Genomic DNA, 25,419 nt, shown 5'->3' with positions numbered 1-25,419 from the left:
TTGTAATAATATTTCACAATATTACTGTTTTTTCTGTAGCAGAAGAGACTTCTTTCAAAAACATTAAAAATAGTAATGTTTCCAAACTTTTGACCTGTACTGTATATATATATATATATATATATATGCACTCATGTATACTTTTATAAATATATGCATAAACACATTTTCTAATATGTTATAATAACCAATTTTAAATGAAAAATTAACAAATTTGAGATGAAATCTGATCTTAAATGTTAAATATTTCTGAAGTAATTTTCATAAAATTGGACTTTATTTTAAATTTTCATTGAATTAGACTTTAAGTAACAGATTTCAAAGTGTGAATCGTTTATCATAAATGAATATAATTATGGCGTACATTTCTCCACACTGAAACTGATCATCTGCAGCAACATATATTCTATGAAAATGTGTGTTTTACTATGTATTTGAACAGGAAACAATAAATCAGTGTAATGTATCTTGTGACAGTAAATGCACACTGACGCATGCTGAATGTCATGTTTGTCTTCTCCAATCAGCCTGATTCAATTTAAATACAACCCGTTAATCCTGTTATCACAACATCACCAATGTTATCATGCAATAATTCAGCCCTAAAATCACAGCAACATCAAAAGCTGATTGTTGTTGAAATGCTAAAGCTAAGCTGAATGCATGATAGGAATATTATTCCAAAGATCTATCTATCTATCTATCTATCTATCTATCTATCTATCTATCTATCTATCTATCTATCTATCTATCTATCTATCTATCTATCTATCTATCTATCTATCTATCTATCTATCTATCTATCTATCTAGCTTTGTAAAGTCATTTTAAACTCTCAGGCCATGCTTTCTCAAGCCAGTCTCAAAGTTTTTTACTTTGTAATTTTCTCCAGTTTTTAATGCACGAGTAAAATCGTCACTAAAAGTGCATTACTATATGTTCATATAAGCTATATTTAAATCAGAATCACCTACAGATATGTTGTGCATTGTATAAATGTCCACGGCTTTGCATTTCCTCGCTTGAATCACTGCTGCATCCTGTTGGGATCATTTCCTCAAAAGAGTGAGTTCCTGTGGTGCCACCTTCCACAAGGACAGATTTACAGATATAACCTCTCTCAGACTTGAAAGCTGAGGTTTCCTTCATTTGTTTTTTCTTCTTCTTCTTCTGTCAAAGGATTGACTTTGAATACAAATTTCTACATAATCGTTATACATCTATTGGACCTTGCTAAAAATGTCAAGTATTCTTATTTGATTTAATACAATTCCCTCAAAAGAAAACAAAATCAGTATTAAAATGCTTTTATTTATTGTGGAATAAAATGATTTGACTGGATCTCAGAGCTCTCAGGAGACACCATCACCTCCTCAGTAAGATCAAGGCCCTTTTTTTCTTTGAATTTCTAAATTAAAGATCCATTTTCATTATACAAGAACTGCTATGACCCTAAATAGCCACGGATGATAAGCCTGATGTCCTGTGTCATTATGAGTGAATTGGATCCTTTGGCTAGTTTGTCCTGAGCGATACACAAACTCTCAGATGTGGCCTGAGGAAACGTCATCGCAGAGTAAATAAACAGCTGCGGGGGAAACAGCTAATAAATCTTCTTAATCAGATGCTCTTAAAAATCACATGTTGCCGCATCTAAGAAATTCTAGAGGTCACTTGCGTAGGGTAGTTTGGTGACGGTCTCTTCTGGTCACTCGCTGGTGTTCTGGTGTGAGTGATGAAGATGGCGTAGATGTTTCGTCTTGATCCACCCCAGCTGCTCTTATCGTGTTTATACACAAGTTTCCTGTGGTCGTGCATAATACTTGATGAAACAAGGAGATAATCTGAGTGTAACATTATACAGATGATAAACATGCTTTAGTTATATAATACTAACTCACTGACTGTCACGAAGAGCACTACATGTATGGCATAAGAAGTTCTCTTCTCTTGTTTACTAATCTAGTTCATTAAAAAAAAATGGCATTGTCTTCTAGAATTGTTGGCTCACTAGAAAATCGCTTGCGATGTCCATATTTGCTCTTTATAGTGCTCACGAAAATCAAATTTCATTACAATTAAATTAGGCTAAATTAAAGCTCACCAAATTTCAATCTCAAACATACTTCATACAACAGCTGATGTCCTCTCTTTTGTCAGTCTGGGTTTCAGTGGAGAAGATTTTACACGGCCTTTTCTGCAGGTTACATCGTTACACCAATAGGCGGCGACAAATGATTGGATTAATGTATTTGATCATTCACTCGATTCGTTTAAGAACATTAATTTATTGAATGAAACAATTGAGCGAGTCATTCATTGAACCGACTCATTCACTGAACCGAATCTTTCGACAATACTGTTTTACTCAGGAATGAAAAAAATTTAGTGATTTATTGAATCCTTCACGGAATCGATTTGTTCAACAATACGGTTTTATGCACCAACAGAACAATTGAACGAGTCACTGAATCATCCACTGAAGCGATTCATTTTATTCAGGAATGAAACAACTGAATGAGTCATTGAATCCTTCACGGAATCGATTCGTTCATGCAGCAACAGATCAATTGAACGAGTCACTGAATCATCCACTGAAGCGATTCGTTCAACAACACTGTTTTATTCAGGAATGAAACAATTTGAGAGAGTCATTGAATCATTTGCTCAACCGATTCTTTTTAACAACTTGATTCAGCAAGAATTACGGAAAGGGTCTGATTAGGCTTTCATTTGAGTTTTTCGTTGGTGGATTACAAAGAGGCAAAGGCAATTTATCTAAAATGTAAATTACTCCATATTAACTTGTATATATTTTATTTTCTCAGCTCTTGTCACCCTCACACCCGGGGGAAAACCAGACCAAAACCAATGGTGTTTACTGTTCAGATCCCCTCTAGTTGATGACACATGTTAGGACGTCACAATGATTTTCCCCTCAAAACACACAGGGCCACATAATAGTGGAACGAGCTACTAAATACACCAGTGGTTAACAGCACAGGCGCCGAGGTCATTTCTTCTAATTTGTTTTCTTAATTTTCTGCTGAGGAAAGCACAGTCTTTATGAAGAGTCTAATGGACTAACAGATGTACAGTGAAATTAGACTGTAAAATAAGAAGCAGGAATATTTTCTTGTTTTCTGCGATCTAAGCATCATTAGGCTACAACTCAGAAACAACTTTCCAGGCCTAGTTTAGTTAGTTAATGTTAGTTAATGTAGGCCTATGAACAACAGCCTACATTCATTACAGTATTTATCAGTCTTTGTTAATGTTAGTTAATAAAACACAGTTGTTTAGTCACAGTGCCTTAACTCATATTAACAAGCTCAACTTTTGATTTTAATTGCCTAATGCATTAGAAAATGTTGAAATTAACATTAACTAAGATTAATAAATGCTGTAGAAGCAGGCTATGCTTAGTTTATGCTAACTAAAGTAGTTAATTAATTTTAATGAACTTTATTGTAAAGTTTTACCGTTTCTTTATGAAGTCAGTTCCCCTCATTTGCACACACACTGTAAAATGATTTTTATAAGTTATCAGAGAAATTTTTCAATTCTGAGAAAAAGCCAAAATAGGCAGTTTATATTGTGTAATAATATAAACCCCCATTTTCAGAATTTCATTTTCAGAATTTCGAGAGATAAACTCAGAATTTAGATTCAGAATTTACATCTCACGATTCTGCCTATTTCGTAATAATATCGCGATTATTTTTTTCCCCAATAAATAGGCTAAATAAAATTAGGCTACTTGTGAATATTTTTATTACAATTCAATTACAATTCTTTTCTCTTTTTTTTAATCGCAATTGCGAGTTTATATCTCACAATTGATTTTTTTTTTTCACAGAATTGCGACAAAGTCCGAATTGTGACATGAAAAATCGCGATTATCTTGTTATGCCTATTTTTTTTTTTTCTCCGTGACGCAAACGGGCTTCAGCTTTTGCGGTCTTTACAATAACTGACTCTTGATGTTGTCTAATGCAATGCGTACATTGCGTACATTTTTTACGTGCCCATATAATTAGGTTGAGTATTAGCCTACATCACTGACAAGTCATTCCTCACTGATCTCGCACACTTATCGGGCATTCCTGTGCCTCTCCCCGCCCCGCACCAGCATCATCACCTCCGGAATAAATACCCTGAGATTCACGAGCTCAGACACAGAGACACGGAGGAGATCCGGAGAGACGCTTTAGTTCGGATTAAGACGCATTCACGCGCACTGAAGAGGAAGCGGAGTACAGCGCACTTGTTTCGGAAGGTAAGACCCGAACACACACTTTATTTCATGCTTAAACTTTCGATTTATGCGTTTGAGTTCAGAACAGCGCAGTGCTTCCTAGACAGCAGCATTTTTGGGGCATTATCGCGTTCCGATCCGGAAAACATCTGATGCAAGAAAACATGCAGCAATGATGCCCAAAAAGATTGTTTTACTAGTGCGCAGCGAGCTGGCATTTGAGACACCACCGAGTATGCATTTATTTCACTTATATAGTCTAGTCTGCAAAATTGCATAGTATATGAAAATGACTTATAGTTAATATAGACTGTAAACACGAACATGCTCAATTGTCTCCATTTAGGTTATTTTTTATACTTGACAAGGCTCTTAAAATTGATTCATTATTTCTTAAAATGTACTGTAAGCGCATGTACTCAGGTTGATTGAGTCATATTACGTTTTATATATATATATATATAATATATATATATATATATATATATATATATATATATATATATTATAAGCCTCATATATATATATATATATATATATATATTATATATATATATATATATATATATATATATATATATGAGGATCATATTTTTGATTATCATTTTTACAGTGCACAATATATGCCAAACTGAGCATTTATTATATAAAATCTTACTTATGTACAGGTATAAAAACACTGCCAAAGAGTTATGCATTTATTTTACTTGCATATACAGTACTACATACTTGTATAGCGTGTGAAATATATATAAAGCACTGTAAACTTGTACATGTACAGTTGTTTCCTTATGCAGCTATTTATACCTGATTCTTAAAATTACTTATTTGTAAATTGAAAAGTTGATTCAGTCATTTAATAGTATAGATATCGACATGTTATGTAATATATAAGTAAAATCTGTTGATATTATAGATCTAGTATAAAAGAATGTGAACGTGAGGGTAAGACAGACTTTCAGTCGGTTTTTCTTTTTCTTTTTTATACATTGTAAAATTTGTAAATGTGCAGTTGTTGCCTTAATAATCTATTTGTACCTGATTTAAACGTGTTAAAGTGACTTATGATGGTGCAACTCTATATATTCAGGTTGATCTGGTTTGGCTTGAGACAAACGTGTTAATTTAAGTTTAACCAGAAGAGCACTTTGTATTTTCACAGCATGTGTATAAAATGCATATAGAGTTTTGGTCATGTGCTTGTGATCTGCATACTTTACTACACTGCGGTCATCAGACGTTCATCCAGCACTTACAGTACAGACTATAATTCATGTGGACTCCTTCAGACTCGTGTGACGCTGACGCTCAGGAATTTGTTATTCCTCTAATAACACTCTGCTGTGTATAAATCCGCTCTTATCTGCAGAACTACGAAACCACATGCTTGTACCGTGAACGTCCAGCGCTGTGCGTCTAAAAACGTCATTCGTATGAGAGATACCGTGTGTCAGGCACACTTTAAAACTGGTCTGATCTAAAGACGGTTGCAATATTAACCCACCAGACCAGAATGAGTACAAACTGCCTCTGGCTTTTATTAAGATCAGAGCTCTGGTGAATGTTTGCAGTCGGCTCACAGTCAGCACATCTACAGCACGCTCTAATGCATAAGATCTGTGCTTTACAGACACACTGCTGTGTTGGTGGCTCTTTGTTGGTTTTAAGCTGGATTCTTTTTAGGCTGCTCATAACTCACCAGGTCTGCTTGTGCTGACGTTAACATGTCACTAGTTGTTTTTGCTTCAAATTGCAGGCAGCTTCTCTTATCCTGCGCTCGTTCAGCCCTCGTATTTATCGAGCGCTTACAGATGGACAGATGCAGGACAGATAGACAGACTCGTAATGAGGACGCTGTCTCTCTCTCTCTCTCTCTCTGTGTGTGTGTGTGTGTGTGTGGTGACTCAGCTTCACTCCTTTACAAGCTTTTCGACTCACTCATCACGTTTGCAGCGATCTACTTGTCTATTGTTCCCTCCCACGTGTTTCTGTCTGCTGGACAATGGTGCTGTGTTCTGCCTTTGGGGCCAAAAGAAGGATCAGATTTCTCACACACACTGCACACAAGTGTGTGCATGTGGATATCAAATGCTGCATGTTTTTCCTTTGCAACAGTGAAACAACTTCTTGTTTTCCAGTTAAAACATCCTTAAAACAAGATTTGGGAGGTGTAACTGATACAGGATATTAAGACTTGAATATAAATGTGATTTGTTTTGTTACATTTAAAGATTTGTGCCAGCTGTTCTCGCAATGATTTTTATGCTTAAAATGCTTTGAATTCAAGACAGATGGTTCTGCATTTGCTTATATTCAAGATGCATGTACTGAATTCTGTGCAGTGAATTTTGTGCAGTGTTAACTCTCAGATGAATAAGTCTTGTTTTAAGGATGTTTAGATATTTTTGATTGTTAGCTGAAAAAATAGTCTTAAGTGTGAGGTTGAGGAAGATTGAAATCAGAAATACTCAAGTTTGAGGTTGAAGTTTGAAGACAGAAATACTCTTTAGTTTGAGCTTGAGATGTTTGAAGAAAAAAAATACTAATTTTTGCGGCTGAAGAATTTTGCAGTTAAAAATTCTCAAATTTAAGGTTTATGTTTGAAGAGAAAATACTTTTACAAAAATAAAATAAGTTTATGGTTTAATAACTTTGAAGAATTAAGTTTGAGGCTGAAGTTTACAGACGAAAACACTCAGGTTTGAGTTTGAAGAAGTTCAAAGACAGATATACTGTTAAGTGTGAAGATCAAGATGTTTGAAGAGTAAAAATACTCTTAAGCTTGAGATCGAAGAAGCTTGAAGACAAAATACTCAAGCTTGAAGGTGAAGACGTTTAAAGCATAAACATACTCAAGTTTGAGGTTGAAAAAGTTTGAATTCAAAAATACTGTTAAATGTGAAGTTCAAGATGTTTGAAGACTAAAAATACTCATAAGTTTGAGATTTGAAAAAAGAACTTTCAAGACAAAAATACAAAGTTTGAGTTTGAAGAAGTGTGAAGTCAAAAATACTCTTTAAGATTGAGGTCAAGGAAGTTTAAAGACAGAAAATACTATTAGGTCTGAAGTTCAAGATGTTTAAAGAATAAAATACTCTTAAGCTTGAGATCAAAAAAACTTGAAGACAAAAATCCAAGTTTGACGGAGAAGAAGTTTAAAGCCTAAAAATACTCAGGTTTAGGTTGAAAAAGTTTAAAGTCAAAAATACCGTTAAGAGTTAACTTCAAGATGTTTGAAGACTAAAAATACTCATAAGTTTGAGATTTGAAAAAAGAACTTTCAAGAACTTGAAAAAACTTTCAAGACAAAAATACTCGGGTTTGAGTTTGAAGAAGTGTGAAGTCAAAAATACTCTTAAGATTGAGGTCAAGGAAGTTTAAAGACAGAAATACTATTAAGTGTGAAGTTCAAGATGTTTTAAGACTAAAAATAATCTTAAACTTGAGATCGAAGAAGCCTGAAGACGAAATACTCAAGTTTGAAGCCTAAAAATACTGAAGTTTGAGGTTGAAAAGGTTTATAGACATAGGCTTAAGACTAAAATGCTCTCAAGGTTGAGTCTGAAGAAGTTTAAAGACTAAAATACTCTTAAGTTCAAAGGTTGAGTAAGTTTAAGACAAAAAATACTCCAGCTTGAGGCTGAAGAAGGTTGTAGACAAAATACTCTTAAGTTTGAGGTCGTTGCCAGTCTGTGGTTTTATATGTATGTGACTCATAAAGAGAGAGTTCATACTGACTCATGAGAGCTGCTGCACATTGTGAATGAGGTCAAATAATAACGATACCAAGAGAAGAGAACGGAAGGAAAGGGAGTGGAGAGGGGGAAAGAGAAAGAAAAGCGGGTGAGGTTTTACAGCAGTGTCATTCTGCAGACGCTCGGCTCGCATCAGGTCAGACAGATCCGCTTGTTTTGTTTCTCTTGAGTCTGTGTGTGTGTGTGTGTTTTCTCTCTCTCATGTCAGCTGGCTCCATATGTTTCCTGCACACCATGGTCCCTGTAACGTCTCACGCCCTTAATGAGCATGCAACTAACTGCTGCATTAAACTGCATGAGTGCTGACCTTATGTGCATGTGTTTTTGTGTTTGCATTTAACGCCAACTTGGTGGCAGATGTGTTTATTCTGACAAATAAACAGATACAAGTGACTCAGCCACTGACATACAGTGATCTTGGAAGAATTTGATGAGAAATGAAACGATTCTTGGGGGATTTTTCTCTGGAGAAACATCTGAGAAAGATTTTGATTCACAATGGTGTTTAGGAGAAGCAGTTGTGACAGGGATTTTCCCACCTTAATCCGTCAGTGCTGATTGAATAATAATTGTTAAAATGTATAACCGTCTCGCTGAGGAGTGCTGGATAAACTGATTAGGTTGTAATCTAATAGACACAGTGAGTATTGTTCTGTTCTTGCGTTTTGCCCTTGAAATGTTTAATAAGAGAATAATTTTATTAATGAGTTGTTGTTTTTTTTGTTGTTGTTTTTTTACATTAGTTGCATGGACTTAATTTAGTTTTTGTATCCAAACATATATTACTATTAAATAGTTTTACATATCAGAAACACTCCCTTGTTTTCTCATGACACAAATATGTTTACAAGGCACTGCAGCCAACAGGAAGACACCCATAAACTTCCTGTCCGGCTACAGCTCACACACACACACACACACACACACACACACACACACACACACACACACACACACACACACACACACACACACACACACACACACACACACACACACACACACACACACACTTTGAGCCACTGTGTGTGTGTGTGTGTGTGTGATGGGGTAGTGCATGACTAATTTCTTTTCAGAAGCAGAAACTCTTTTCTCTGTTTTGTGGTCCTTGTTAAAGTCTCTGTTCCTCAGGGGACGCTCACAATGTCAGACAAAAGAAAAACAGATCATAAAGCCATTAAACCCTTTCTATGTTTAGACTAAAAAAGGCCAACACATTACCACAAAACTTGGTTTCAAAGTGGAAACGGATTGTCATTGCATTTCTGCTGATGCCATGACACATTTTTGTGCTTTTTTTTAAATATAAACCAGTGTTATGTTAGTAACACTTTATAGTTTATATTTTTCCATTTTAAGTTTTAGTGAAATATTTAGTACTTCTGTTGGTTTCATTTTGAATATTTTTAAAAAAATATATTTCTATTTATTTGTATTATTGTTGTTCATTTTTTCCATTAAGATATAAAAGAGCAACATACTGTATGAGCAATAACATTCTCCTGTGAAACGTGTAACAAACCTTTCTGTTTGTTTTGCAGGAGAGAAACCTTCAGGTCAACATGAATTTATTACTAAACCTGATGCTGCAGCTTCTAACTGCTCTGTACTGTGTTGCAGATCCCACAGTAAGTGTGTGTGTGTGTGTGTGTGTGTGTGTGTGTGTGAGAGAGATGTACAGTAAATGGATGATATCTGGACTGAACAACATTCTGCATCTCTGACAGGTGCTGAATATCAGACAGAAGAGAGGCACGCGCACATATAGAGGTGAGTTTTATTCTGACCTCTCAACTTCATGTAATGTATGTTATTTCTGCAGTATGTATGCATTATGCTAATTTCTGTTATGCATGGAATACAACAGTGGCAAACTCACATGGCCAGCAAAACACTTCTGCTGGTGTAACACATAAATAAATAAATTTCCATTTTATTTTTAAATTTCCATCTTATTTGTTTATTTTTAACGTATTGCTTATTTGCTTTCCTTAACAGTATGAATGATTCACGATGAGTTTTTCTATATAGACCTGAGTTAACTTACGCAATCATGCATTAAGTTGCATCTATGAGTTGCGTACGTCATTAGAGTGCAATCAGAGCTAGAGTTTAGTTTGAACGTATTTGACGGAAACCTATTTATTTTCTCTTCAAATAGTAACTGGAAAATACTTTTATATTGCTTATGAGAGGTTTCCTGAAATGTAATCAAGGCTAGCTGAAGCATTCAGTATCGAGTCATGTTTGTCACTGGCTTCCCTGATTTGACGTCTGCATTTACATCTGCAAGATGCCTTTTTTTAGTGTTTGTTCATCTGCAATACATCTGTTATTGTGTAATATGCTATTATGGCTTCTCTAGTAACTAGCCATTTTCAAGATGGTAACCAAAATAGTAATGTAGTAATGTAATGTGTTAGTATGCTATATCAATAATATCCTCAGTATGTTGTTGTCCATTAGGGGGCGCTATGTACAAAGGGAAAACATACATGTCACGCATTCACAAGCAGAACTTCTGCATTCAGGACAAACACATCAGCACTGTGCCTTCTGCTTAGAATGCTGTATTTAATTTTGTCCTTTGTTTGTTTCTGTCCTCTCTATCTTTCCCCAGTCTGATGTGGAGGAGGAGAAGGCTTGAGTCATTTAATTTGCATCTATCCCTGACCACAACCATAATGTCTTAATTTCTGTGTCATTTTGTGTCTGTGTGTGTCAGACGCTTGTGTGGATGCCAATTCGGCCGCGGTCAGAGACATTGGGGCATCATGGCTGCGATGGAGGGGTCAGAGAGTTGAATTTTGCCGCTGCGCTACACGAGGAAGAGTACGCTGTCATGAGATACCAGTGACCAGTGAGTGATCACACACTCTACCATTCAGCTTTTTACAATAGACTAACCTTTTAAAAGAAAAAGAAACATTTATTATTTGATTTATAAAATAATAAGTGTGTATAAATTGTAAAATGTGTGTGTATATATATATATATCTATATATATATATATATATATATATATATATATCGAAAAACATGTGTGTGTGTGTGTGTCAGTGTGTCCGCTGGATGAAAAACACAACTTTTGTGCAGCAAATTATTTTAATTCAAATCATTCAAATTTGAGTGTAGAGTCACGCAGAGCGTCTCCTCCCCATGAGTCACTCGCTCAAGCAGATCCAAACTATATTCTCATTCTGCGGTCACGGAAAAATCACTGGAATTAAAAACACGTGTTTTATTCATCCTTATGTTGTAAAAGTTGTTATATTTCTAAATATAAAATGATGTAATCATTATGCAAAACCACTTTACACCCAATTCATTACGAATATTTTGGAAAGCATTTCTATGCAATTAAATAAATGTAATTTATTGAACTCAGAAATAGTCCACAATGGACATACAGGTGTTTATTATTCTGTTTTTCAGAATGTTTCGTGTCTAAGTGTTATAATGGAGGGTTGTGTAAAGAAGCTGTTTACTCCAATGACTTCATCTGCCAGTGTCCGTACGGGTTTAAAGGAACACAGTGTGAAATCAGTAAGCCATCAGCATTTGACCTTGCAGCAAATACAGCTGTTTATCACTGTTTAGAGGCTTTACTAGTTATACTAATTTTACTTGTATATAATTTTGTTTTTGCTTTGTATTATTAGTTGCTAGAAAATTTTTATAATTTACTATTTTTTAGTATATTAGTATAACTTACTATTTGTTAGTATTAATATTTACTAGTATAACTTACTATTTTGTAGTATTATTAGCTGCTAGTATAATTAGTATATCTAGTATTATCTTTTTAGTATCATTAATTGCTAAAACAAATTGTGTAACTAATATATCTTATAATTTTTAGTATTATTAATTGCTAGTGTAGTTAGTATAACTTACTTTTTAGTATCATTAGTGACTAGTATAACTAGTATTTTAGTACATTACTTGCCAGTAAAATTAGCATAAGTAGTAAAGCTTAATATTTTTAGTGTCATTAGTTCCTAGTCAAATTTGCGTAACTAGTATTATGTACTATTTTTGTAGTATTAGTTTCTAGGTATGTACTGTTTTTAGTAGTAGTAGTTGCTAGAAAATTTGTATAACCAATATAACCCATTATTTTTAGTTTTCTAAGTTGCTAGTAAAATTGGCATAACTAGTGTCACTTACTATTTTTAGAATTTTTAGTTGGTAGTAAAATTAGTATATCTAGTATTATCTTTTTAGTATCATAAATTACTAAACAATTGTGTAACTAATATGACTTATAATTTTTAGTATTATTAATTGCTAGTGTAGTTAGTATAACTTACTTTTTTAGTATCATTAGTTGCTAATAAATTTTAGTGTGCCTAGTATAACTAGTATTTAAGTACATTGCTTGCCAGTAAAATTAGCATAAGTAGTAAAACTTAATATTTTTAGTATCATTAGTTCTTAGTAAAATTTGCGTAACTTGTATTATGTACTATTTTTGAAGTATTAGTTGCTAGGTATGTACTGTTTTTAGTAGTAGTAGTTGCTAGACAATGAGTATAATTTACTATTTTTAGTATATTAGTATAACTTACTATTTGTTAGTATTAACATTTACTAGTATAACTAGTATAACTTACTATTTTGTAGTATTATTAGCTGCTAGTATAATTAGTATATCTAGTTTAAATTTTTTAGTATCATTAATTGCTAATAAATTGTGTAACTAATATAACTTATCATTTTTAGTATTATTAGTTGCTAGTGTAGTTAGTATAACTTTCTTTTTTTAGTATCATTAGTTGCTAATAAATTTAGTGTGACTAGTATAACTAGTATTTTAGTACATTACTTGCCAGTAAAATTAGCATAAGTAGTAAAACTTAATATTTTTAGTATCATTAGTTCCTAGTAAAATTTGCATAACTAGTATTATGTACTATTTTTGAAGTATTAGTACTGTTTTTAGTAGTAGTAGTTGCTAATAAAATTAGCATAACCAATATTACCTACTATTTTTAGTTTTATAAGTTGCTAGTAAAATTGGTGAAACTAGTGTGTAGTATTATTTGTTGCTAGTTGCTAGTAAAATAAGTGTAACTTATTTTAATATTATTAGTTGCTAGTAGAATAAGTATAACTAGTGTAACTTCCTCTTTTAAATATTATTAGTTGCTAGTAAAAATAGTATAACTAGTGTAACTTAATCTTTTAAATATTATTAGTTGCTAGAAAAAATAGTATAATTGGTGTAACATAGTCTTTTTAGTATGATTCGTTGCTATCACCCTCATTGAGATTCTCTTTTGGCCTCATACATGTGTAAATCATTCAGCAAAAGCATGCAATAATTGATGACATGAACATTAATAAGGCCCATCTTGATGGTATGTTTTTCTCTCAGATACAGCTGAGCGATGTTTCAGGGGTCAGGGGTTGGGTTACCGTGGCACCTGGAGCATGAGCATCTCAGGACTGGAGTGTATTAACTGGAATTCCAGCGCACTCCGAGGGAAGAAGTTCACTGCTGGGAGACCAGAGGCAAACACACTAGGACTGGGAAATCACAACTACTGCAGGTGCACATGCACTTCCTCCTCCCTTTGTTCATTAATGCATGAGATTAAACACTGATGTCATATTGCTCTTCCATGCGATTTGCAGATTTCACCATGCTTTAAAACCAAAATAATGCTTTTTGCTTTCATGCATTGAGCTGCATTGTGTTGTTGGTGAGTATATTAATAACAATCATGTTTGGGTTGTGTTTTAATCCTCAGGAATCCAGATGGAGACGCTAAACCCTGGTGTTACGTTTATAAAAAGGCTCAGCTCTCATGGGAGTTCTGCTCTTTACCGACCTGCGTAACCGGTACAAACACTCAGCACACACAGACATAGATATCCATATCCATATAGTGTTTACTAATTAAAGCTGTGTCGTTTCAGACCCCTATCTAGAGTGCAGACGGGGATCAGGTCAGTCCTACAGAGGGACAAAAGCCGTCTCACGCAGCGGTTTGAAGTGTCTGTCGTGGGACTCGCCCGCAGTGTCTCGTAAGAGCTACAACGCTTGGAGGTCCGATGCCAGAGAGATGGGCATCGGCAGCCACAACTTCTGCAGGTACAATGAATTACACACACACACACACACACACACACACACACACACACACACACACACACATATATATATATATATATATAGAGAGAGAGAGATTTTTAAAGCATTCCTTTTTTTAGCTGCTTTAAAGGATTGAAGTTTTAAATTCATTTTTAAATGGCACAAAACTTGGAGCAACTTTAAAAAATTTACATTTGTGTAAATAAAGCTTACGTATAGTCGAAATATTATTACACAAAAATTGTATCATCTTTCTAACTAACCTTTCATGCTTTCGGACACAAAAGTGACCATTCGACAATGAAATTATTTTGTTTTTTAAAATTTCAGTTGAACACTGGTGAATTCTATCGCCTTGCTGTCGTGAAAGGCTGTGTGTTGACTAACAAAAAAAAGTATTAACTCTTTCCCCTCCAGCATTTTTGAAAAAAGTTGCCAGCCACCACCAGCGATTTTGATGATTTTCACTAAAATTTGATGGCTTACGTTATATTTTGCTGTATTAATATTTGAATATGCAAAACACTAAAATAAAAATCAAACCCTTTTCCCCTCCATTTTATTCTAGTTTAAAGCATTCATTTTTATCCACACTTGAATATAGGTAGGTTTCAAATGTATAATTTTGAGCAAAAAGGTGAGAAAATCTAATTTTTATCAAAAACTACATCTGGATAATATTCATTAGGATTATCAAAGCATAAATCCAGTAAATCGCTTCCATCAACACCTCCAAAGCTTGCACAGACATATACCACTTCCTGGATCAACATTTTACACTGTAACATTATGCAGTTTTCATTTATATGAGGTCTATTGCTGATGATCACATTATTTATCATATGAATCTGTTTATATAAGAGATCGCTAGTTTCTCCATCCTGTTCACGTGTGTTTTTATTCAGGAGGTTTTGTACTTCAGAAGATGTGTAATAGCGCCCCCGAGTGTATAACAGTGAAAACACGAAAAGCCATAAAAACTCGTCAATGGCAGGGAAGCGTTGTCTTCTAAATGACCAGATAACTCATCAATGGCTGGGAAAGAGTTAAATGCTTTGTTTGAATATGTTACATGTTAATCCTGTGGAATTCTTTAGTCTTCTACTTTGGAGTGTAGAAGTTACACCAGTTATGCTCTTAAAATCCTTCAAGTGTGGTAAAAACACTGTGAAGTCTCATCCTCAGTGTTCCTAAAGCATCAGAAATCAGGTCTCCACACTTCATCTCTAACTCTTTCCCTGTTTTCCCTCACAGGAACCCGGACGGTGACCTCGGCCCCTGGTGTCACGTCTATAAAGGGTCTCAGCTGACCTGGGAGCTCTGTGACGTCCCTAAGTGCCGTAAGTCTGCACTGCTGCCTGATCAATACATTAGTCACTGATCTACAAGCACACGACTCACTGATGCGCTTCACTGTTCAGTTTTAGATTAATGTAAGATTTTCTGTGCACAAGGTTCTCATTTGTATAATTTTACACTACTTTTGAGGAGACAAGTTTACAGCTTTACGGAGATATTCCACTGAAATAAAAGCTTGAGAATTTGAAATTAGTGTTATTTTGGTATCAGAGAGATTATAATCTGTTTTACTTAATATTTTAATTTTAAGGTTTTAGTAATTTTGTTGTGTGTTTTCATAATTTCATCAAATATGTCTATCGTTTTAGTTTTTCTTTCGGTTTTAGTTATTCTAGTACATCAAGATAAACTAAATGAAAATGAGGAATGTTGCTTTGACAACTAGCTGAAACAATGTTGATTTTTTTATATATTATTTCAGTTAATGTTTATTTTTAATTCAACGAATGAAAATGTTTTTTTTTATGTTTTAGTTTATGATAATTTGAATGTTTGAAAGTGAAGAATTTAAAACAAAAACATTTATATTGTAACTAATGTAAATTAAAATAAAAAAATAGATTATAATAATTTTAAGTACAATTGTAATTTACAACAGTAATATATTTGTCTTAGTTTTATAATTAGTTAATAATAATAATAAATAACTATTATATGATGATAATGATAATAATAATTTTTTATTGTTATTATTGTTTTGACTAAATATTATATATTAGTAAAAAAATACAAAATTAAATAAACAGAAAATAAAAATAAAATAATTATTGTTATCATGCTTTAACGTATTATTATTATTATTTTGACTTTTAATAAACAGATAATTCAAATTAAAATAATTATTATTGTTATCATGCTTCAACTAATTTTTATTATTATTATTATTAATATTTGATTGAATTGGGTTTCTAAAATACCTGTGAATGTAATGTGGACTCAGTATGTGCCTCATGTTTTGGTTTCGATGCGCTGTTATTCATTTAAATCGGTCTTGACACATTTATTTTTCTAAAACTGAGTGTGTGCTTTTTAAAGCATATTTGTCTTCTTCCACAGCGAGGAAAATTCCTTCAATCACCACACTCAGACCACGAGCCCCGATGATCACCAACAATAAAGGTGAGACGGTGAAAGACACAGAGACTTTCACATTTCATAAAGAAAACGAGTCGCTTGAAAAGAGTCTCTGTGATTGTGACCTCTATGAGTTTTTCCTCATTATCTCTCGTGCTCAGGCTCCTGCGGGCAGCGCACTGAAGCTCCTACAAACTCTCTGCCCATGTTCAGGATTCGTGGAGGTCAGGCCAGCGATATCCGAGAGCATCCGTGGCAAGCCGCCATCACCGTCTATCTCCCACGTGCCAAATCATACAACTTCCTGTGCGGAGGCGTCCTCATCGACTCCTGCTGGATCCTCTCCGCCGCTCACTGCTTCCAGGAGAGGTGTGTGTGTGTGTGTGTGTGTTTGATCAGTTTCACTGCCTTCTTGACAAAATAGGATGCATGTTAGACAATTTTATTTCACAGATCTTACTTCCTCCATCATGACGCCAAGAATCAAAAAAATCATGCATGCAATCTGCTGATCATAATCAGATACATTTGTGCTGATTAACCATCGTTCACTGCTTGAAACATTGCACGTCAAAAAAACATTCAAGGCACATTATTTGAACCAGGCTTATTATAGATAACGAAACTAAAACTACTATTAAATCCATAAAAACGATTATATAACTTGAAGTGATCGTTAACTGACATAAAATAAAATCTAAGAAACGTTTTGTTTCAGCTAGTTCCCTTCGATGTACTAAAATAACTAAACTTAAACTGGAATAAAAAATAAGAAAAACTATGAACATATTCCTCCGTATTTTACTTTTAAAATGGAAACATCCTTAGATCAAGATGCATTAACTTGCAATGTAAAAATGATCGAAAAATGCTTAATAATGCTTTTATGCTTAAAACAAGGACAAATGTAATATCAGTAGGGTATATGAAAGCTTCCCTTTTAATTAAGTAAATTTTTCAGATTCCACTGGCAGATATTTGTTCTTGTTTTAAGCATAAACTCACTTCATTTTGATTAATTTGATTTAAAAAGTAATGGAGATTGCATTTATGTAAGTGTTGCTTATGCAACTCATTGTGTAAACTTTTTTTTTTATTTAGAGATGGTACTGATGTATTTGGTTTCCTTAAATATTCTTTACTTGGTCTTGAAGTTTTGAATTTACCTTCAGAAACCCTACAATTTGTCTTGTGTGATCTGTGTTCAGGTTTGATGAGAATCGTCTTCGAGTGGTTCTGGGCCGAACCTTCAGGCTTCAGAACTCCAGCAGCGAGCAGATCTTTGACGTGGAGAAGTACTGGATTCATGAGCAGTACGACGACGAGACGTATGACAATGACATCGGTGAGATTTCAGATCCTTCACTGACGAATCACACACACTCCACTGGAATCCATTCTGCACTCTTACACACATATCTCAACAGATCTCAAAGATCATCTGCTCACAGTCAGCTGCTGACGTGGCCACTGTTATTATGTTTTTACATTTGATATATGTTGCATTTTGTATACATACTATCATTCAAAAGATTAGGTTCAGTGAGATTTTTTAACATTTTGAAAGAAGTCTCTTCTGCTCACCAAGGCTGCATTTATTTGATCAAAAACACAGTAAAATCAGTAATATTGTGAAATATTATTACAATTTAAAATAGCTGTTTTACATGTGAATATCTGTTAAAGTGTAATTTATTCCTGTGATGCGCAGCTGTATTTTCAGCATCATTACTCCAGTCTTCAGTGTCACATGATCCTTCAGAAATCATTCTGATATGCTGATTTTTGATTATTATCAATGTTATTATCAACAGTTGTGCTGCCCAATATTTTTGTGAAAACCATGATCTATTTTATTTTTTCAGGATTCTTTGATGTTTAAAAGAACAGCATTTATTCGAAACAGAAATCTTCTGTAACATTATAAATGTCTTTACTGTCACTTTTGATCAATTTAATGCGTTCTTGATGAATACAGATAATTTAAGTAAAATCTTACTGACTGACTTTTGAATGGTAGTGTGCATTGATTTAATATTATAATTCAGACTTTAGAAAAACAATCTATTGCCTAATCCTAAAAGAAGTTTTGATAGTGTTTATGAAATGTGGAATTTGATATGATTGATATGATTTGTAACAGTAGAATATAAGAAAGAGTAGCTCATACCCATAGGGTATACAGGTCCTTCTCAAAAAATTTGCATATTGTGAAAAGTTCATTATTTTCCATAATGTAATGATACAAATTAAACTTTCATATATTTTAGATTCATTGCACACCAACTGAAATATTTCAGGTCTTTTATTGTTTTAATACTGATGATTTTGGCATACAGCTCATGAAAACCCAAAATTCCTATCTCAAAAAATTAGCATATTTCATCCGACCAATAAAAGAAAAGTGTTTTTAATACAAAAAAAGTCAACCTTCAAATAATTATGTTATGCACTCAATACTTGGTCGGGAATCCTTTTGCAGAAATGACTGCTTCAGTGCGGCGTGGCATGGAGGCAAGCAGCCTGTGGCACTGCTGAGGTGTTATGGAGGCCCAGGATTGCTTCGATAGCGGCCTTAAGCTCATCCAGAGTGTTGGGTCTTGCGTCTCTCTCAACTTTCCTCTTCACAAATATCCCACAGATTCTCTATGGGGTTCAGGTCAGGAGAGTTGGCAGGCCAATTGAGCACAGTAATACCATGGTCAGTAAACCATTTACCAGTAGTTTTGGGCACTGTGAGCAGGTGCCAGGTCGTGCTGAAAAACGAAATCTTCATCTCCATAAAGCTTTTCAGCAGATGGAAGCATGAAGTGCTCCAAAATCTCCTGATAGCTAGCTGCATTGACCCTGCCCTTGATAAAACACAGTGGACCCACACCAGCAGCTGACATGGCACCCCAGACCATCACTGACTGTGGGTACTTGACACTGGACTTCAGGCATTTTGGCATTTCCTTCTCCCCAGTCTTCCTCCAGACTCTGGCACCTTGATTTCCGAAGCCTGAAGTCCAGTTTGCTTTCATCCGAAAAAAAAAGTACTTTGGACCACTGAGCAACAGTCCAGTGCTGCTTCTCTGTAGCCCAGGTCAGGCGCTTCTGCCGCTGTTTCTGGTTCAAAAGCACACGCCTGTGCACGGGTGGCTCTGGATGTTTCTACTCCAGACTCAGTCCACTGCTTCCGCAGGTCCCCCAAGGTCTGGAATCGGTCCTTCTCCACAATCTTCCTCAGGGTCCGCTCACCTCTTCTCGTTGTGCAGCGTTTTTTGCCACACTTTTTCCTTCCCACAGACTTCCCACTGAGGTGCCTTGATACAGCACTCTGGGAACAGCCTATTCGTTCAGAAATTTCTTTCTGTGTCTTACTGGCCTTCTGGGGGGTGTCCAATGATGGCCTTCTGGACAGCAGTCAGGTCGGCAGTCTTACCCATGATTGCGGTTTTTTGAGTAATGAACCAGGCTGGGAGTTTTAAAAGCCTCAGGAATCTTTTGCAGGTGTTTAGAGTTAATTAGTTGATTCAGATGATTAGGTTTAATAGCTCGTTTAGAGAACCTTTTCATGATATGCTAATTTTTTGAGATAGGAATTTTGGGTTTTCATGAGCTGTATGCCAAAATCATCAGTATTAAAACAATAAAAGACCATGAAATATTTCAGTTGGTTGTGCAATGAATCTAAAAATATATGAAAGTTTAATTTTTATCATTATCACACAGTAACTCCTTCACTTCCCTCAGGTATAAACTGTTACATATAATCAAAAAAAACAGCATGTGACTTGATCATCATTTCAGTATTTATGAGGTTTTAAATGTGACTTGAGTTGTAAGTGATTTCCTGTCATGTTCCTTGTGTCTTCAGCTCTGCTCAAGTTGAAGAGCGAGGTCGGTATGTGTGCCATTCACTCTCCAGAAGTTCTGCCTGCATGTTTACCAGAACCAAACCTGGCTTTACCGGATTGGACGGAGTGTGAGATCTCTGGCTACGGAAAAGAGGAAGAGTGTAAGATTCATTATCAGATGTACATAGCTCACTGCCAAAAAAAATTGATAATCTTTCTTTAATTAGAAAATCCTTCAGAGAAGGTTAGTTTATTTGAGAAGCAAAACTGCAAAAAAAAAAAAAAATTCAGACTTGTTTTCATTGGCTGTCTTTAATATGAATGTATTTTTTTCTTACCACACTTGCAGATTGTTTCACAAAGCATCTGCCAGTGCAGTAAAAAAATAAATAAATAAATAAAATAAAAAATAAAAATAAGTGAAAGCATCTGCCAGTGCTGCAAAAAATAAATAAATAAAATAAAAAATAAAAATAAGTGAAAGCATCTGCCAGTGCAGTAAAAAATAAATAAATAAAATAAAAAATATAAATAAGTGAAAGTATCTGCCAGTGCAGTAAAAAAATAAATAAATAAAATAAAAAATAAAAACAATTGAAAGCATCTGCCAGTGCAGTAAATAATAAATAAATAAAATAAAAAAATAAAAATAAGTGAAAGTATCTGCCAGTGCAGTAAAAAAATAAATAAATAAAATAAAAAATAAAAACAATTGAAAGCATCTGCCAGTGCAGTAAATAATAAATAAATAAAATAAAAAAATTAAAATAAGTGAAAGCATCTGCCAGTGCAGTAAAGAAAATAAATAAAATAAAATAAATAAAAAAATTAAAAAGTGAAAAATTTGCCAATGCAGTAAAAAAAAGTAAAAAAAAAAAAAAACCTTTTAAAAAATAAGTGAAAAATTTGTCAGTGCAGCAGGATATTTAAGGGTGTTGTCAAATATAGATATTTAAGTGAGTCAGAGACTAATGTGTGTCTGTTTTTTATTGTGCAGTGCACTGTTTTTAAGTGTTGTGATGCAGTGGCTTTATTTTGAGCACAAGACAAATTTCCCTCTGGGACAATAAAGTACAGCTTCTTAACCTTAACCTTAAGATATTTTGGAAATCTAACTGAAAAACAAGACAAAAAGACTAATTAAGAAGTTTTTTTTGCAGTGCATCAGTAGTCAAAAAAATACTGAAGTCACTGAGGTACTGTATGATAATTTGACTCTTTCTTCTGTCGTCGTCTCTCTCAGTTTCTCCGTTTTACTCGGAGCGAATTAAGCGTGGTCTGGTACGCTTGTGGCCGCAGGAACAGTGTGTCCCAGAGAAACTGGCCGGTCGTCTGGTCACTCCAAACATGCTGTGCGCCGGAGACACGCGCGGCCTGGACGACGCCTGCAAGGTAACCACACATTCAGCCTCTGTTTGCATTACATGAGTGATTTCTGCTTCTTTAGTGATCGGTTTCTCCTGGTCGTTCTTTAGGGGGATTCCGGCGGTCCTCTGGTGTGTCCCAAAAACGGCAGGATGACTCTGATGGGTTTGATCAGCTGGGGTGACGGCTGCGGGAAGAAAGACACGCCTGGCGTTTACACGCGCGTCACAAACTACACAAACTGGATCTCCAGCAAGATAAGAGCGAACTGAGACGCAAGCGTACATCATTCACACGAAATACAGCCACTGTTGGGTACGGAAAATAAGGTGATGGGGAAAACGCCTCATATTCACCGACCTTCACATCTACTGGACTCTACATTTGACCTGCTGCGGGTTTGAGTGGCATTTGAGGAGGAGACGTGGGAATGCGAGACTCGTCGGTCGGTCATTGTATGTCATGTTGGACACAGGACAAGAAATCTGTATCCAAAGACTGTTTTTAATTTACAACACACAACGTGGCCTTCAATTTTCACCCTGCAAACATGAGAAAGGGTGAAAAAAAAGTGCAAACTCTCATGCACAAGATTTATTAAAAGTACTTCATGTTTTAAAGTGATAATGGATTTAGAGACACTTTTGCTTTGCTTTTAAATAGTGAAGATGTGAGATGGCACTTTTGAATGTTATGTGACGCTTATTAATGCTTGTCATGACGTTAAATCATAGTTATTTTTAACACTAAACATCTGCTGGGTCAGAGGGACGTTCATTTTGGTGGTCAGTGTTGCTACGTTGTTCCAAACACATTCATTTGACTGTATTTAATACGACTTGTTGGACTGCAAAATTTCTTTAGCAACCCAGATTTAATATTATTATGGACTTTAGATGTTGGGATGCATAGTAAGTTAATATTTAACATCTTTTATACACTTTTATACACACGATCAGCTAATGCTAAATTATTGTTATTTGTTTTTATACAGTAAATGCTTGTATATTATTTTCGCATGACTTTTTATAAATCGTGAAATGGAAACTGTTGTTTGTCTTCTGTATGAAAATACTTCAGATTTTTTTTTTCAGAGTGTTTTGTGAATTCACACTGTTTGTTTAGTCAAACTGGATAATAGTGAGTGATTTCAGGAAAAAAAACTGCGAAAGAGTTACAAAATAAAAGTCATTTCAGGAGTCTTGCAGCAAAAACTAATTTCCTCGTGTTTATTTCCTTAAATAAAAACATGCTCTGTAAGTCTGGGAGAATGTCCTAAAATGTCAGAACTAATTGAAACCGTAGGTGATTAAAAATTCGAGTGACGACATTATTTTATAAAGCCGTCTCACACTGGTGTCTGGTCCTGATGAAGCAGTCTGGTCTAAAATAAGATTCTCTTCTCATAGTTGAATGGGTTTCAGAGAACAGTGGAGGCCAAATTGGTCTCCATATTTCCCAGAAAAACTCAGAAACCGTTGCTCAGTTCTCAGAGAAATTATTCATGCAACATTTACTGAACAAAGTCATGCAGCAGCAGGAAACACACTGAGCAATGACGATCACAAAACCCAACAGAATGACAGTTTTAGTTGTTTGCTTGTTTGGGTTCATAAGAGCTCTTCCTTATTATTTCAGTGCAATCGTCATACACAAATCTCAAAAACAGAGAAATGAAAACAAAGTTTAAACAGCAGCAGCAGATTCCCTTCACAGAAGAATTACATTAGAACAGAAAATAAATCTGGGGATTCCTAACACATTCTTTTCATGTTTGATTCATACATACACAGAAACACACTTTTTGCTGAACCATCAACATATGTAATCTAAAATAGTAAAAGTTCAGCAGCAATGAGCACTTATTCATGTCTGTTCCTCTCTCTGATTTCCGACTCAATTCTATGGTGATACCCGTTTAATTTTTATGACTTTAACAGAGTAGATGTCAGTATTATTCTCTTTTAACAACTTCTCTAGCACAGTGCCAACCTGAGGGGAAAAAGATGACAGGAAGTGAGAAAACATTAGAATAGAAATAAGATTAGAATAAAGCTGTGTTCCAATTCACATAGAAGATTTATGTTTATGGTTCAGAACAAGAAGCAATAATGGAGGATTTCTGATCAGGCACAGAATAGATACCCTAAAAAAGTTATTTCAGCCAATAGAATCACTTTGGGGCCTAAAAGAGTGACGGCTACAACGAAAGAGTACAACGACTGTGATGCTAGTGATTTGTTTTATAGTTTGTCCAAACACTTGTATACTTTGTTTCACATCCCTAAAACTAAGCACATTTTAAGTACATTTAGCATGAAGTGCAAGTATGTGAACAGGACGCAGACAAACAGTCAGAAACGCTCCTCTCACCTGAAGCAGTGCAGCCTGATGCTCTTCTTCAGTCAACAACGTCTTCACCTTCACCTCCAGAACAGTGAGTCCTGTGAGAAATATGCAAAATAACAAAACAAAACAAAACACGTATTAGTTATTTCAGGTTTCACTGTCCTTCAGTTGCAACAGTGATGGTAAAACTTGACTTCCACAATTACCTACTAGTACTACTACTAATTACCTTTGGGAGGAGCTGCAGTGGAGATGAAGGGTGGAGCTGTAGTGGAGTTGAAGGGTGGAGCTGTAGTGGAAATGAAGGGAGGAGCTGTAGTGGAGTTGAAGAGTGAAAGTAGCAAATTGAAGGGTGGAGCTGTAGTGGAGTTGAAGGGAGGGGCTGCAGTTGTGCTATTGAAACCTATAGAGAAAGTCACAGATGCAATGCATGTTTTATCTGAGAGGACTTCATCCAGGAATCATCTGGCAACAAATACAAAACTGATTTCTGTGATTCTGACTGCAGTGCATGAAACATCGAGGAACAAAATACTAACTAAACACAATCATCTCACTCTCTTAACATGCTTCAGGCCAAAGAGAGCTTTTGATTCAATTCAGCATCTCTATATCTGCATATATGTGTTCTTACTGCAGGTGCTGTTGTAGTCGGGACAGCAGTCGTTGAGCTGTTTGCACGCCTCATCACAGAAACAGCCTCTGAAACAGTTGTAGTTGAAGCCACTGCAGCACAGAGTTGGATGTGAACATGTTCCTATAGGAGCAGTGCAGACGACACATTAGATGTTGAATCCATCCTCAAACCCGTTAGGTTGCATCTCAATCAGCTCCCAAGCTCAATAGTCAGTGCACTCATCAGGGAGACAGCCTTAAGGTCTCAATTGCAAAGAATTTCCAGTATGGCAAGCCGTTTTAACATTTAATTCTTAAAATGCAATAGTATCTATTTTATGCTACTAGTTCTTATTTTTCAGCTACTATTATTTATTTAACCCTCTGAAGTCAATGCCCGCGTATACGCGTGTTGAGGCATTTTCTCTTGATAACCCCGAAAAGAACTTAAATTACACTTTCAGTTTTGATCATACAGATAAGAGCAATACATCAATCGAATCTGTAAAGGGTCTACTTTAATTTGTATCCACACATAATAATAACAAAACTTTGTGCACTTATAAAATAAAGAAAACAAACAAGGTGCGCTGTCTGCAGCCTTGGTCTGCGGTGATCTTCATACAGAAACGCGTCATTAAAATGAACTGTAACTCAGCAAATACTCAACACAGAGACATGAGAGATATATCTATAGAAAGCTTG

At 35.0% G+C, this 25,419-nt stretch overlaps 1 protein-coding gene and 1 long non-coding RNA gene across 4 annotated transcripts; one reads left to right on the top strand and one right to left on the bottom strand.

Moving 5' to 3' along the window:
• Positions 1-4,123: 4,123 nt before the first annotated feature.
• On the top strand, positions 4,124-22,964 carry plat (plasminogen activator, tissue). Of its 3 annotated transcripts, none has more exons than XM_042761581.1 (15): positions 4,124-4,279; positions 9,555-9,641; positions 9,741-9,783; positions 10,739-10,873; positions 11,449-11,559; positions 13,394-13,568; positions 13,770-13,861; positions 13,939-14,113; positions 15,368-15,453; positions 16,529-16,591; positions 16,708-16,915; positions 17,755-17,891; positions 20,406-20,546; positions 21,629-21,777; positions 21,861-22,964. In XM_042761581.1, the coding sequence occupies exons 2-15, from the start codon at positions 9,576-9,578 to the stop codon at positions 22,020-22,022; spliced, it is 1,743 nt and encodes a 580-aa protein (XP_042617515.1). In that variant the 5' UTR covers positions 4,124-4,279; positions 9,555-9,575; the 3' UTR covers positions 22,023-22,964. The 3 variants fall into 3 exon arrangements, with proteins under 3 accessions (XP_042617515.1, XP_042617516.1, XP_042617517.1); XM_042761582.1 differs by lacking the exon at positions 4,124-4,279 and adding an exon at positions 7,878-8,149; XM_042761583.1 differs by lacking the exon at positions 4,124-4,279 and adding an exon at positions 8,188-8,653.
• LOC109095148 lies at positions 22,808-24,423 on the bottom strand. The gene is made up of 3 exons (XR_006160608.1): positions 24,329-24,423; positions 24,124-24,194; positions 22,808-23,742 (listed from the first exon to the last, which is right to left on the bottom strand). It is a non-coding gene; the product is annotated as an uncharacterized LOC109095148 (long non-coding RNA).
• Between the last annotated feature and the right edge of the window lie 996 nt (positions 24,424-25,419).

The sequence above is a fragment of the Cyprinus carpio genome, chromosome A8, assembly GCF_018340385.1.
Source record: "Cyprinus carpio isolate SPL01 chromosome A8, ASM1834038v1, whole genome shotgun sequence".
Lineage (NCBI taxonomy): Eukaryota > Metazoa > Chordata > Actinopteri > Cypriniformes > Cyprinidae > Cyprinus > Cyprinus carpio.
Note: the sequence above shows the minus strand (reverse complement) of the source record. Positions and strands in the feature narration are given on the sequence as shown.

Excerpts from the sequence above, each read along its gene's own strand:
- plat (XM_042761581.1), top strand. The coding sequence starts at position 9,576 with ATGAATTTATTACTAAACCTGATGCTGCAGCTTCTAACTGCTCTGTAC. Across the intron at positions 13,569-13,769 it reads GGAAATCACAACTACTGCAG|GAATCCAGATGGAGACGCTA; the intron begins GTGCACATGCAC and ends TTTAATCCTCAG. Across the intron at positions 14,114-15,367 it reads GGCAGCCACAACTTCTGCAG|GAACCCGGACGGTGACCTCG; the intron begins GTACAATGAATT and ends TTTCCCTCACAG.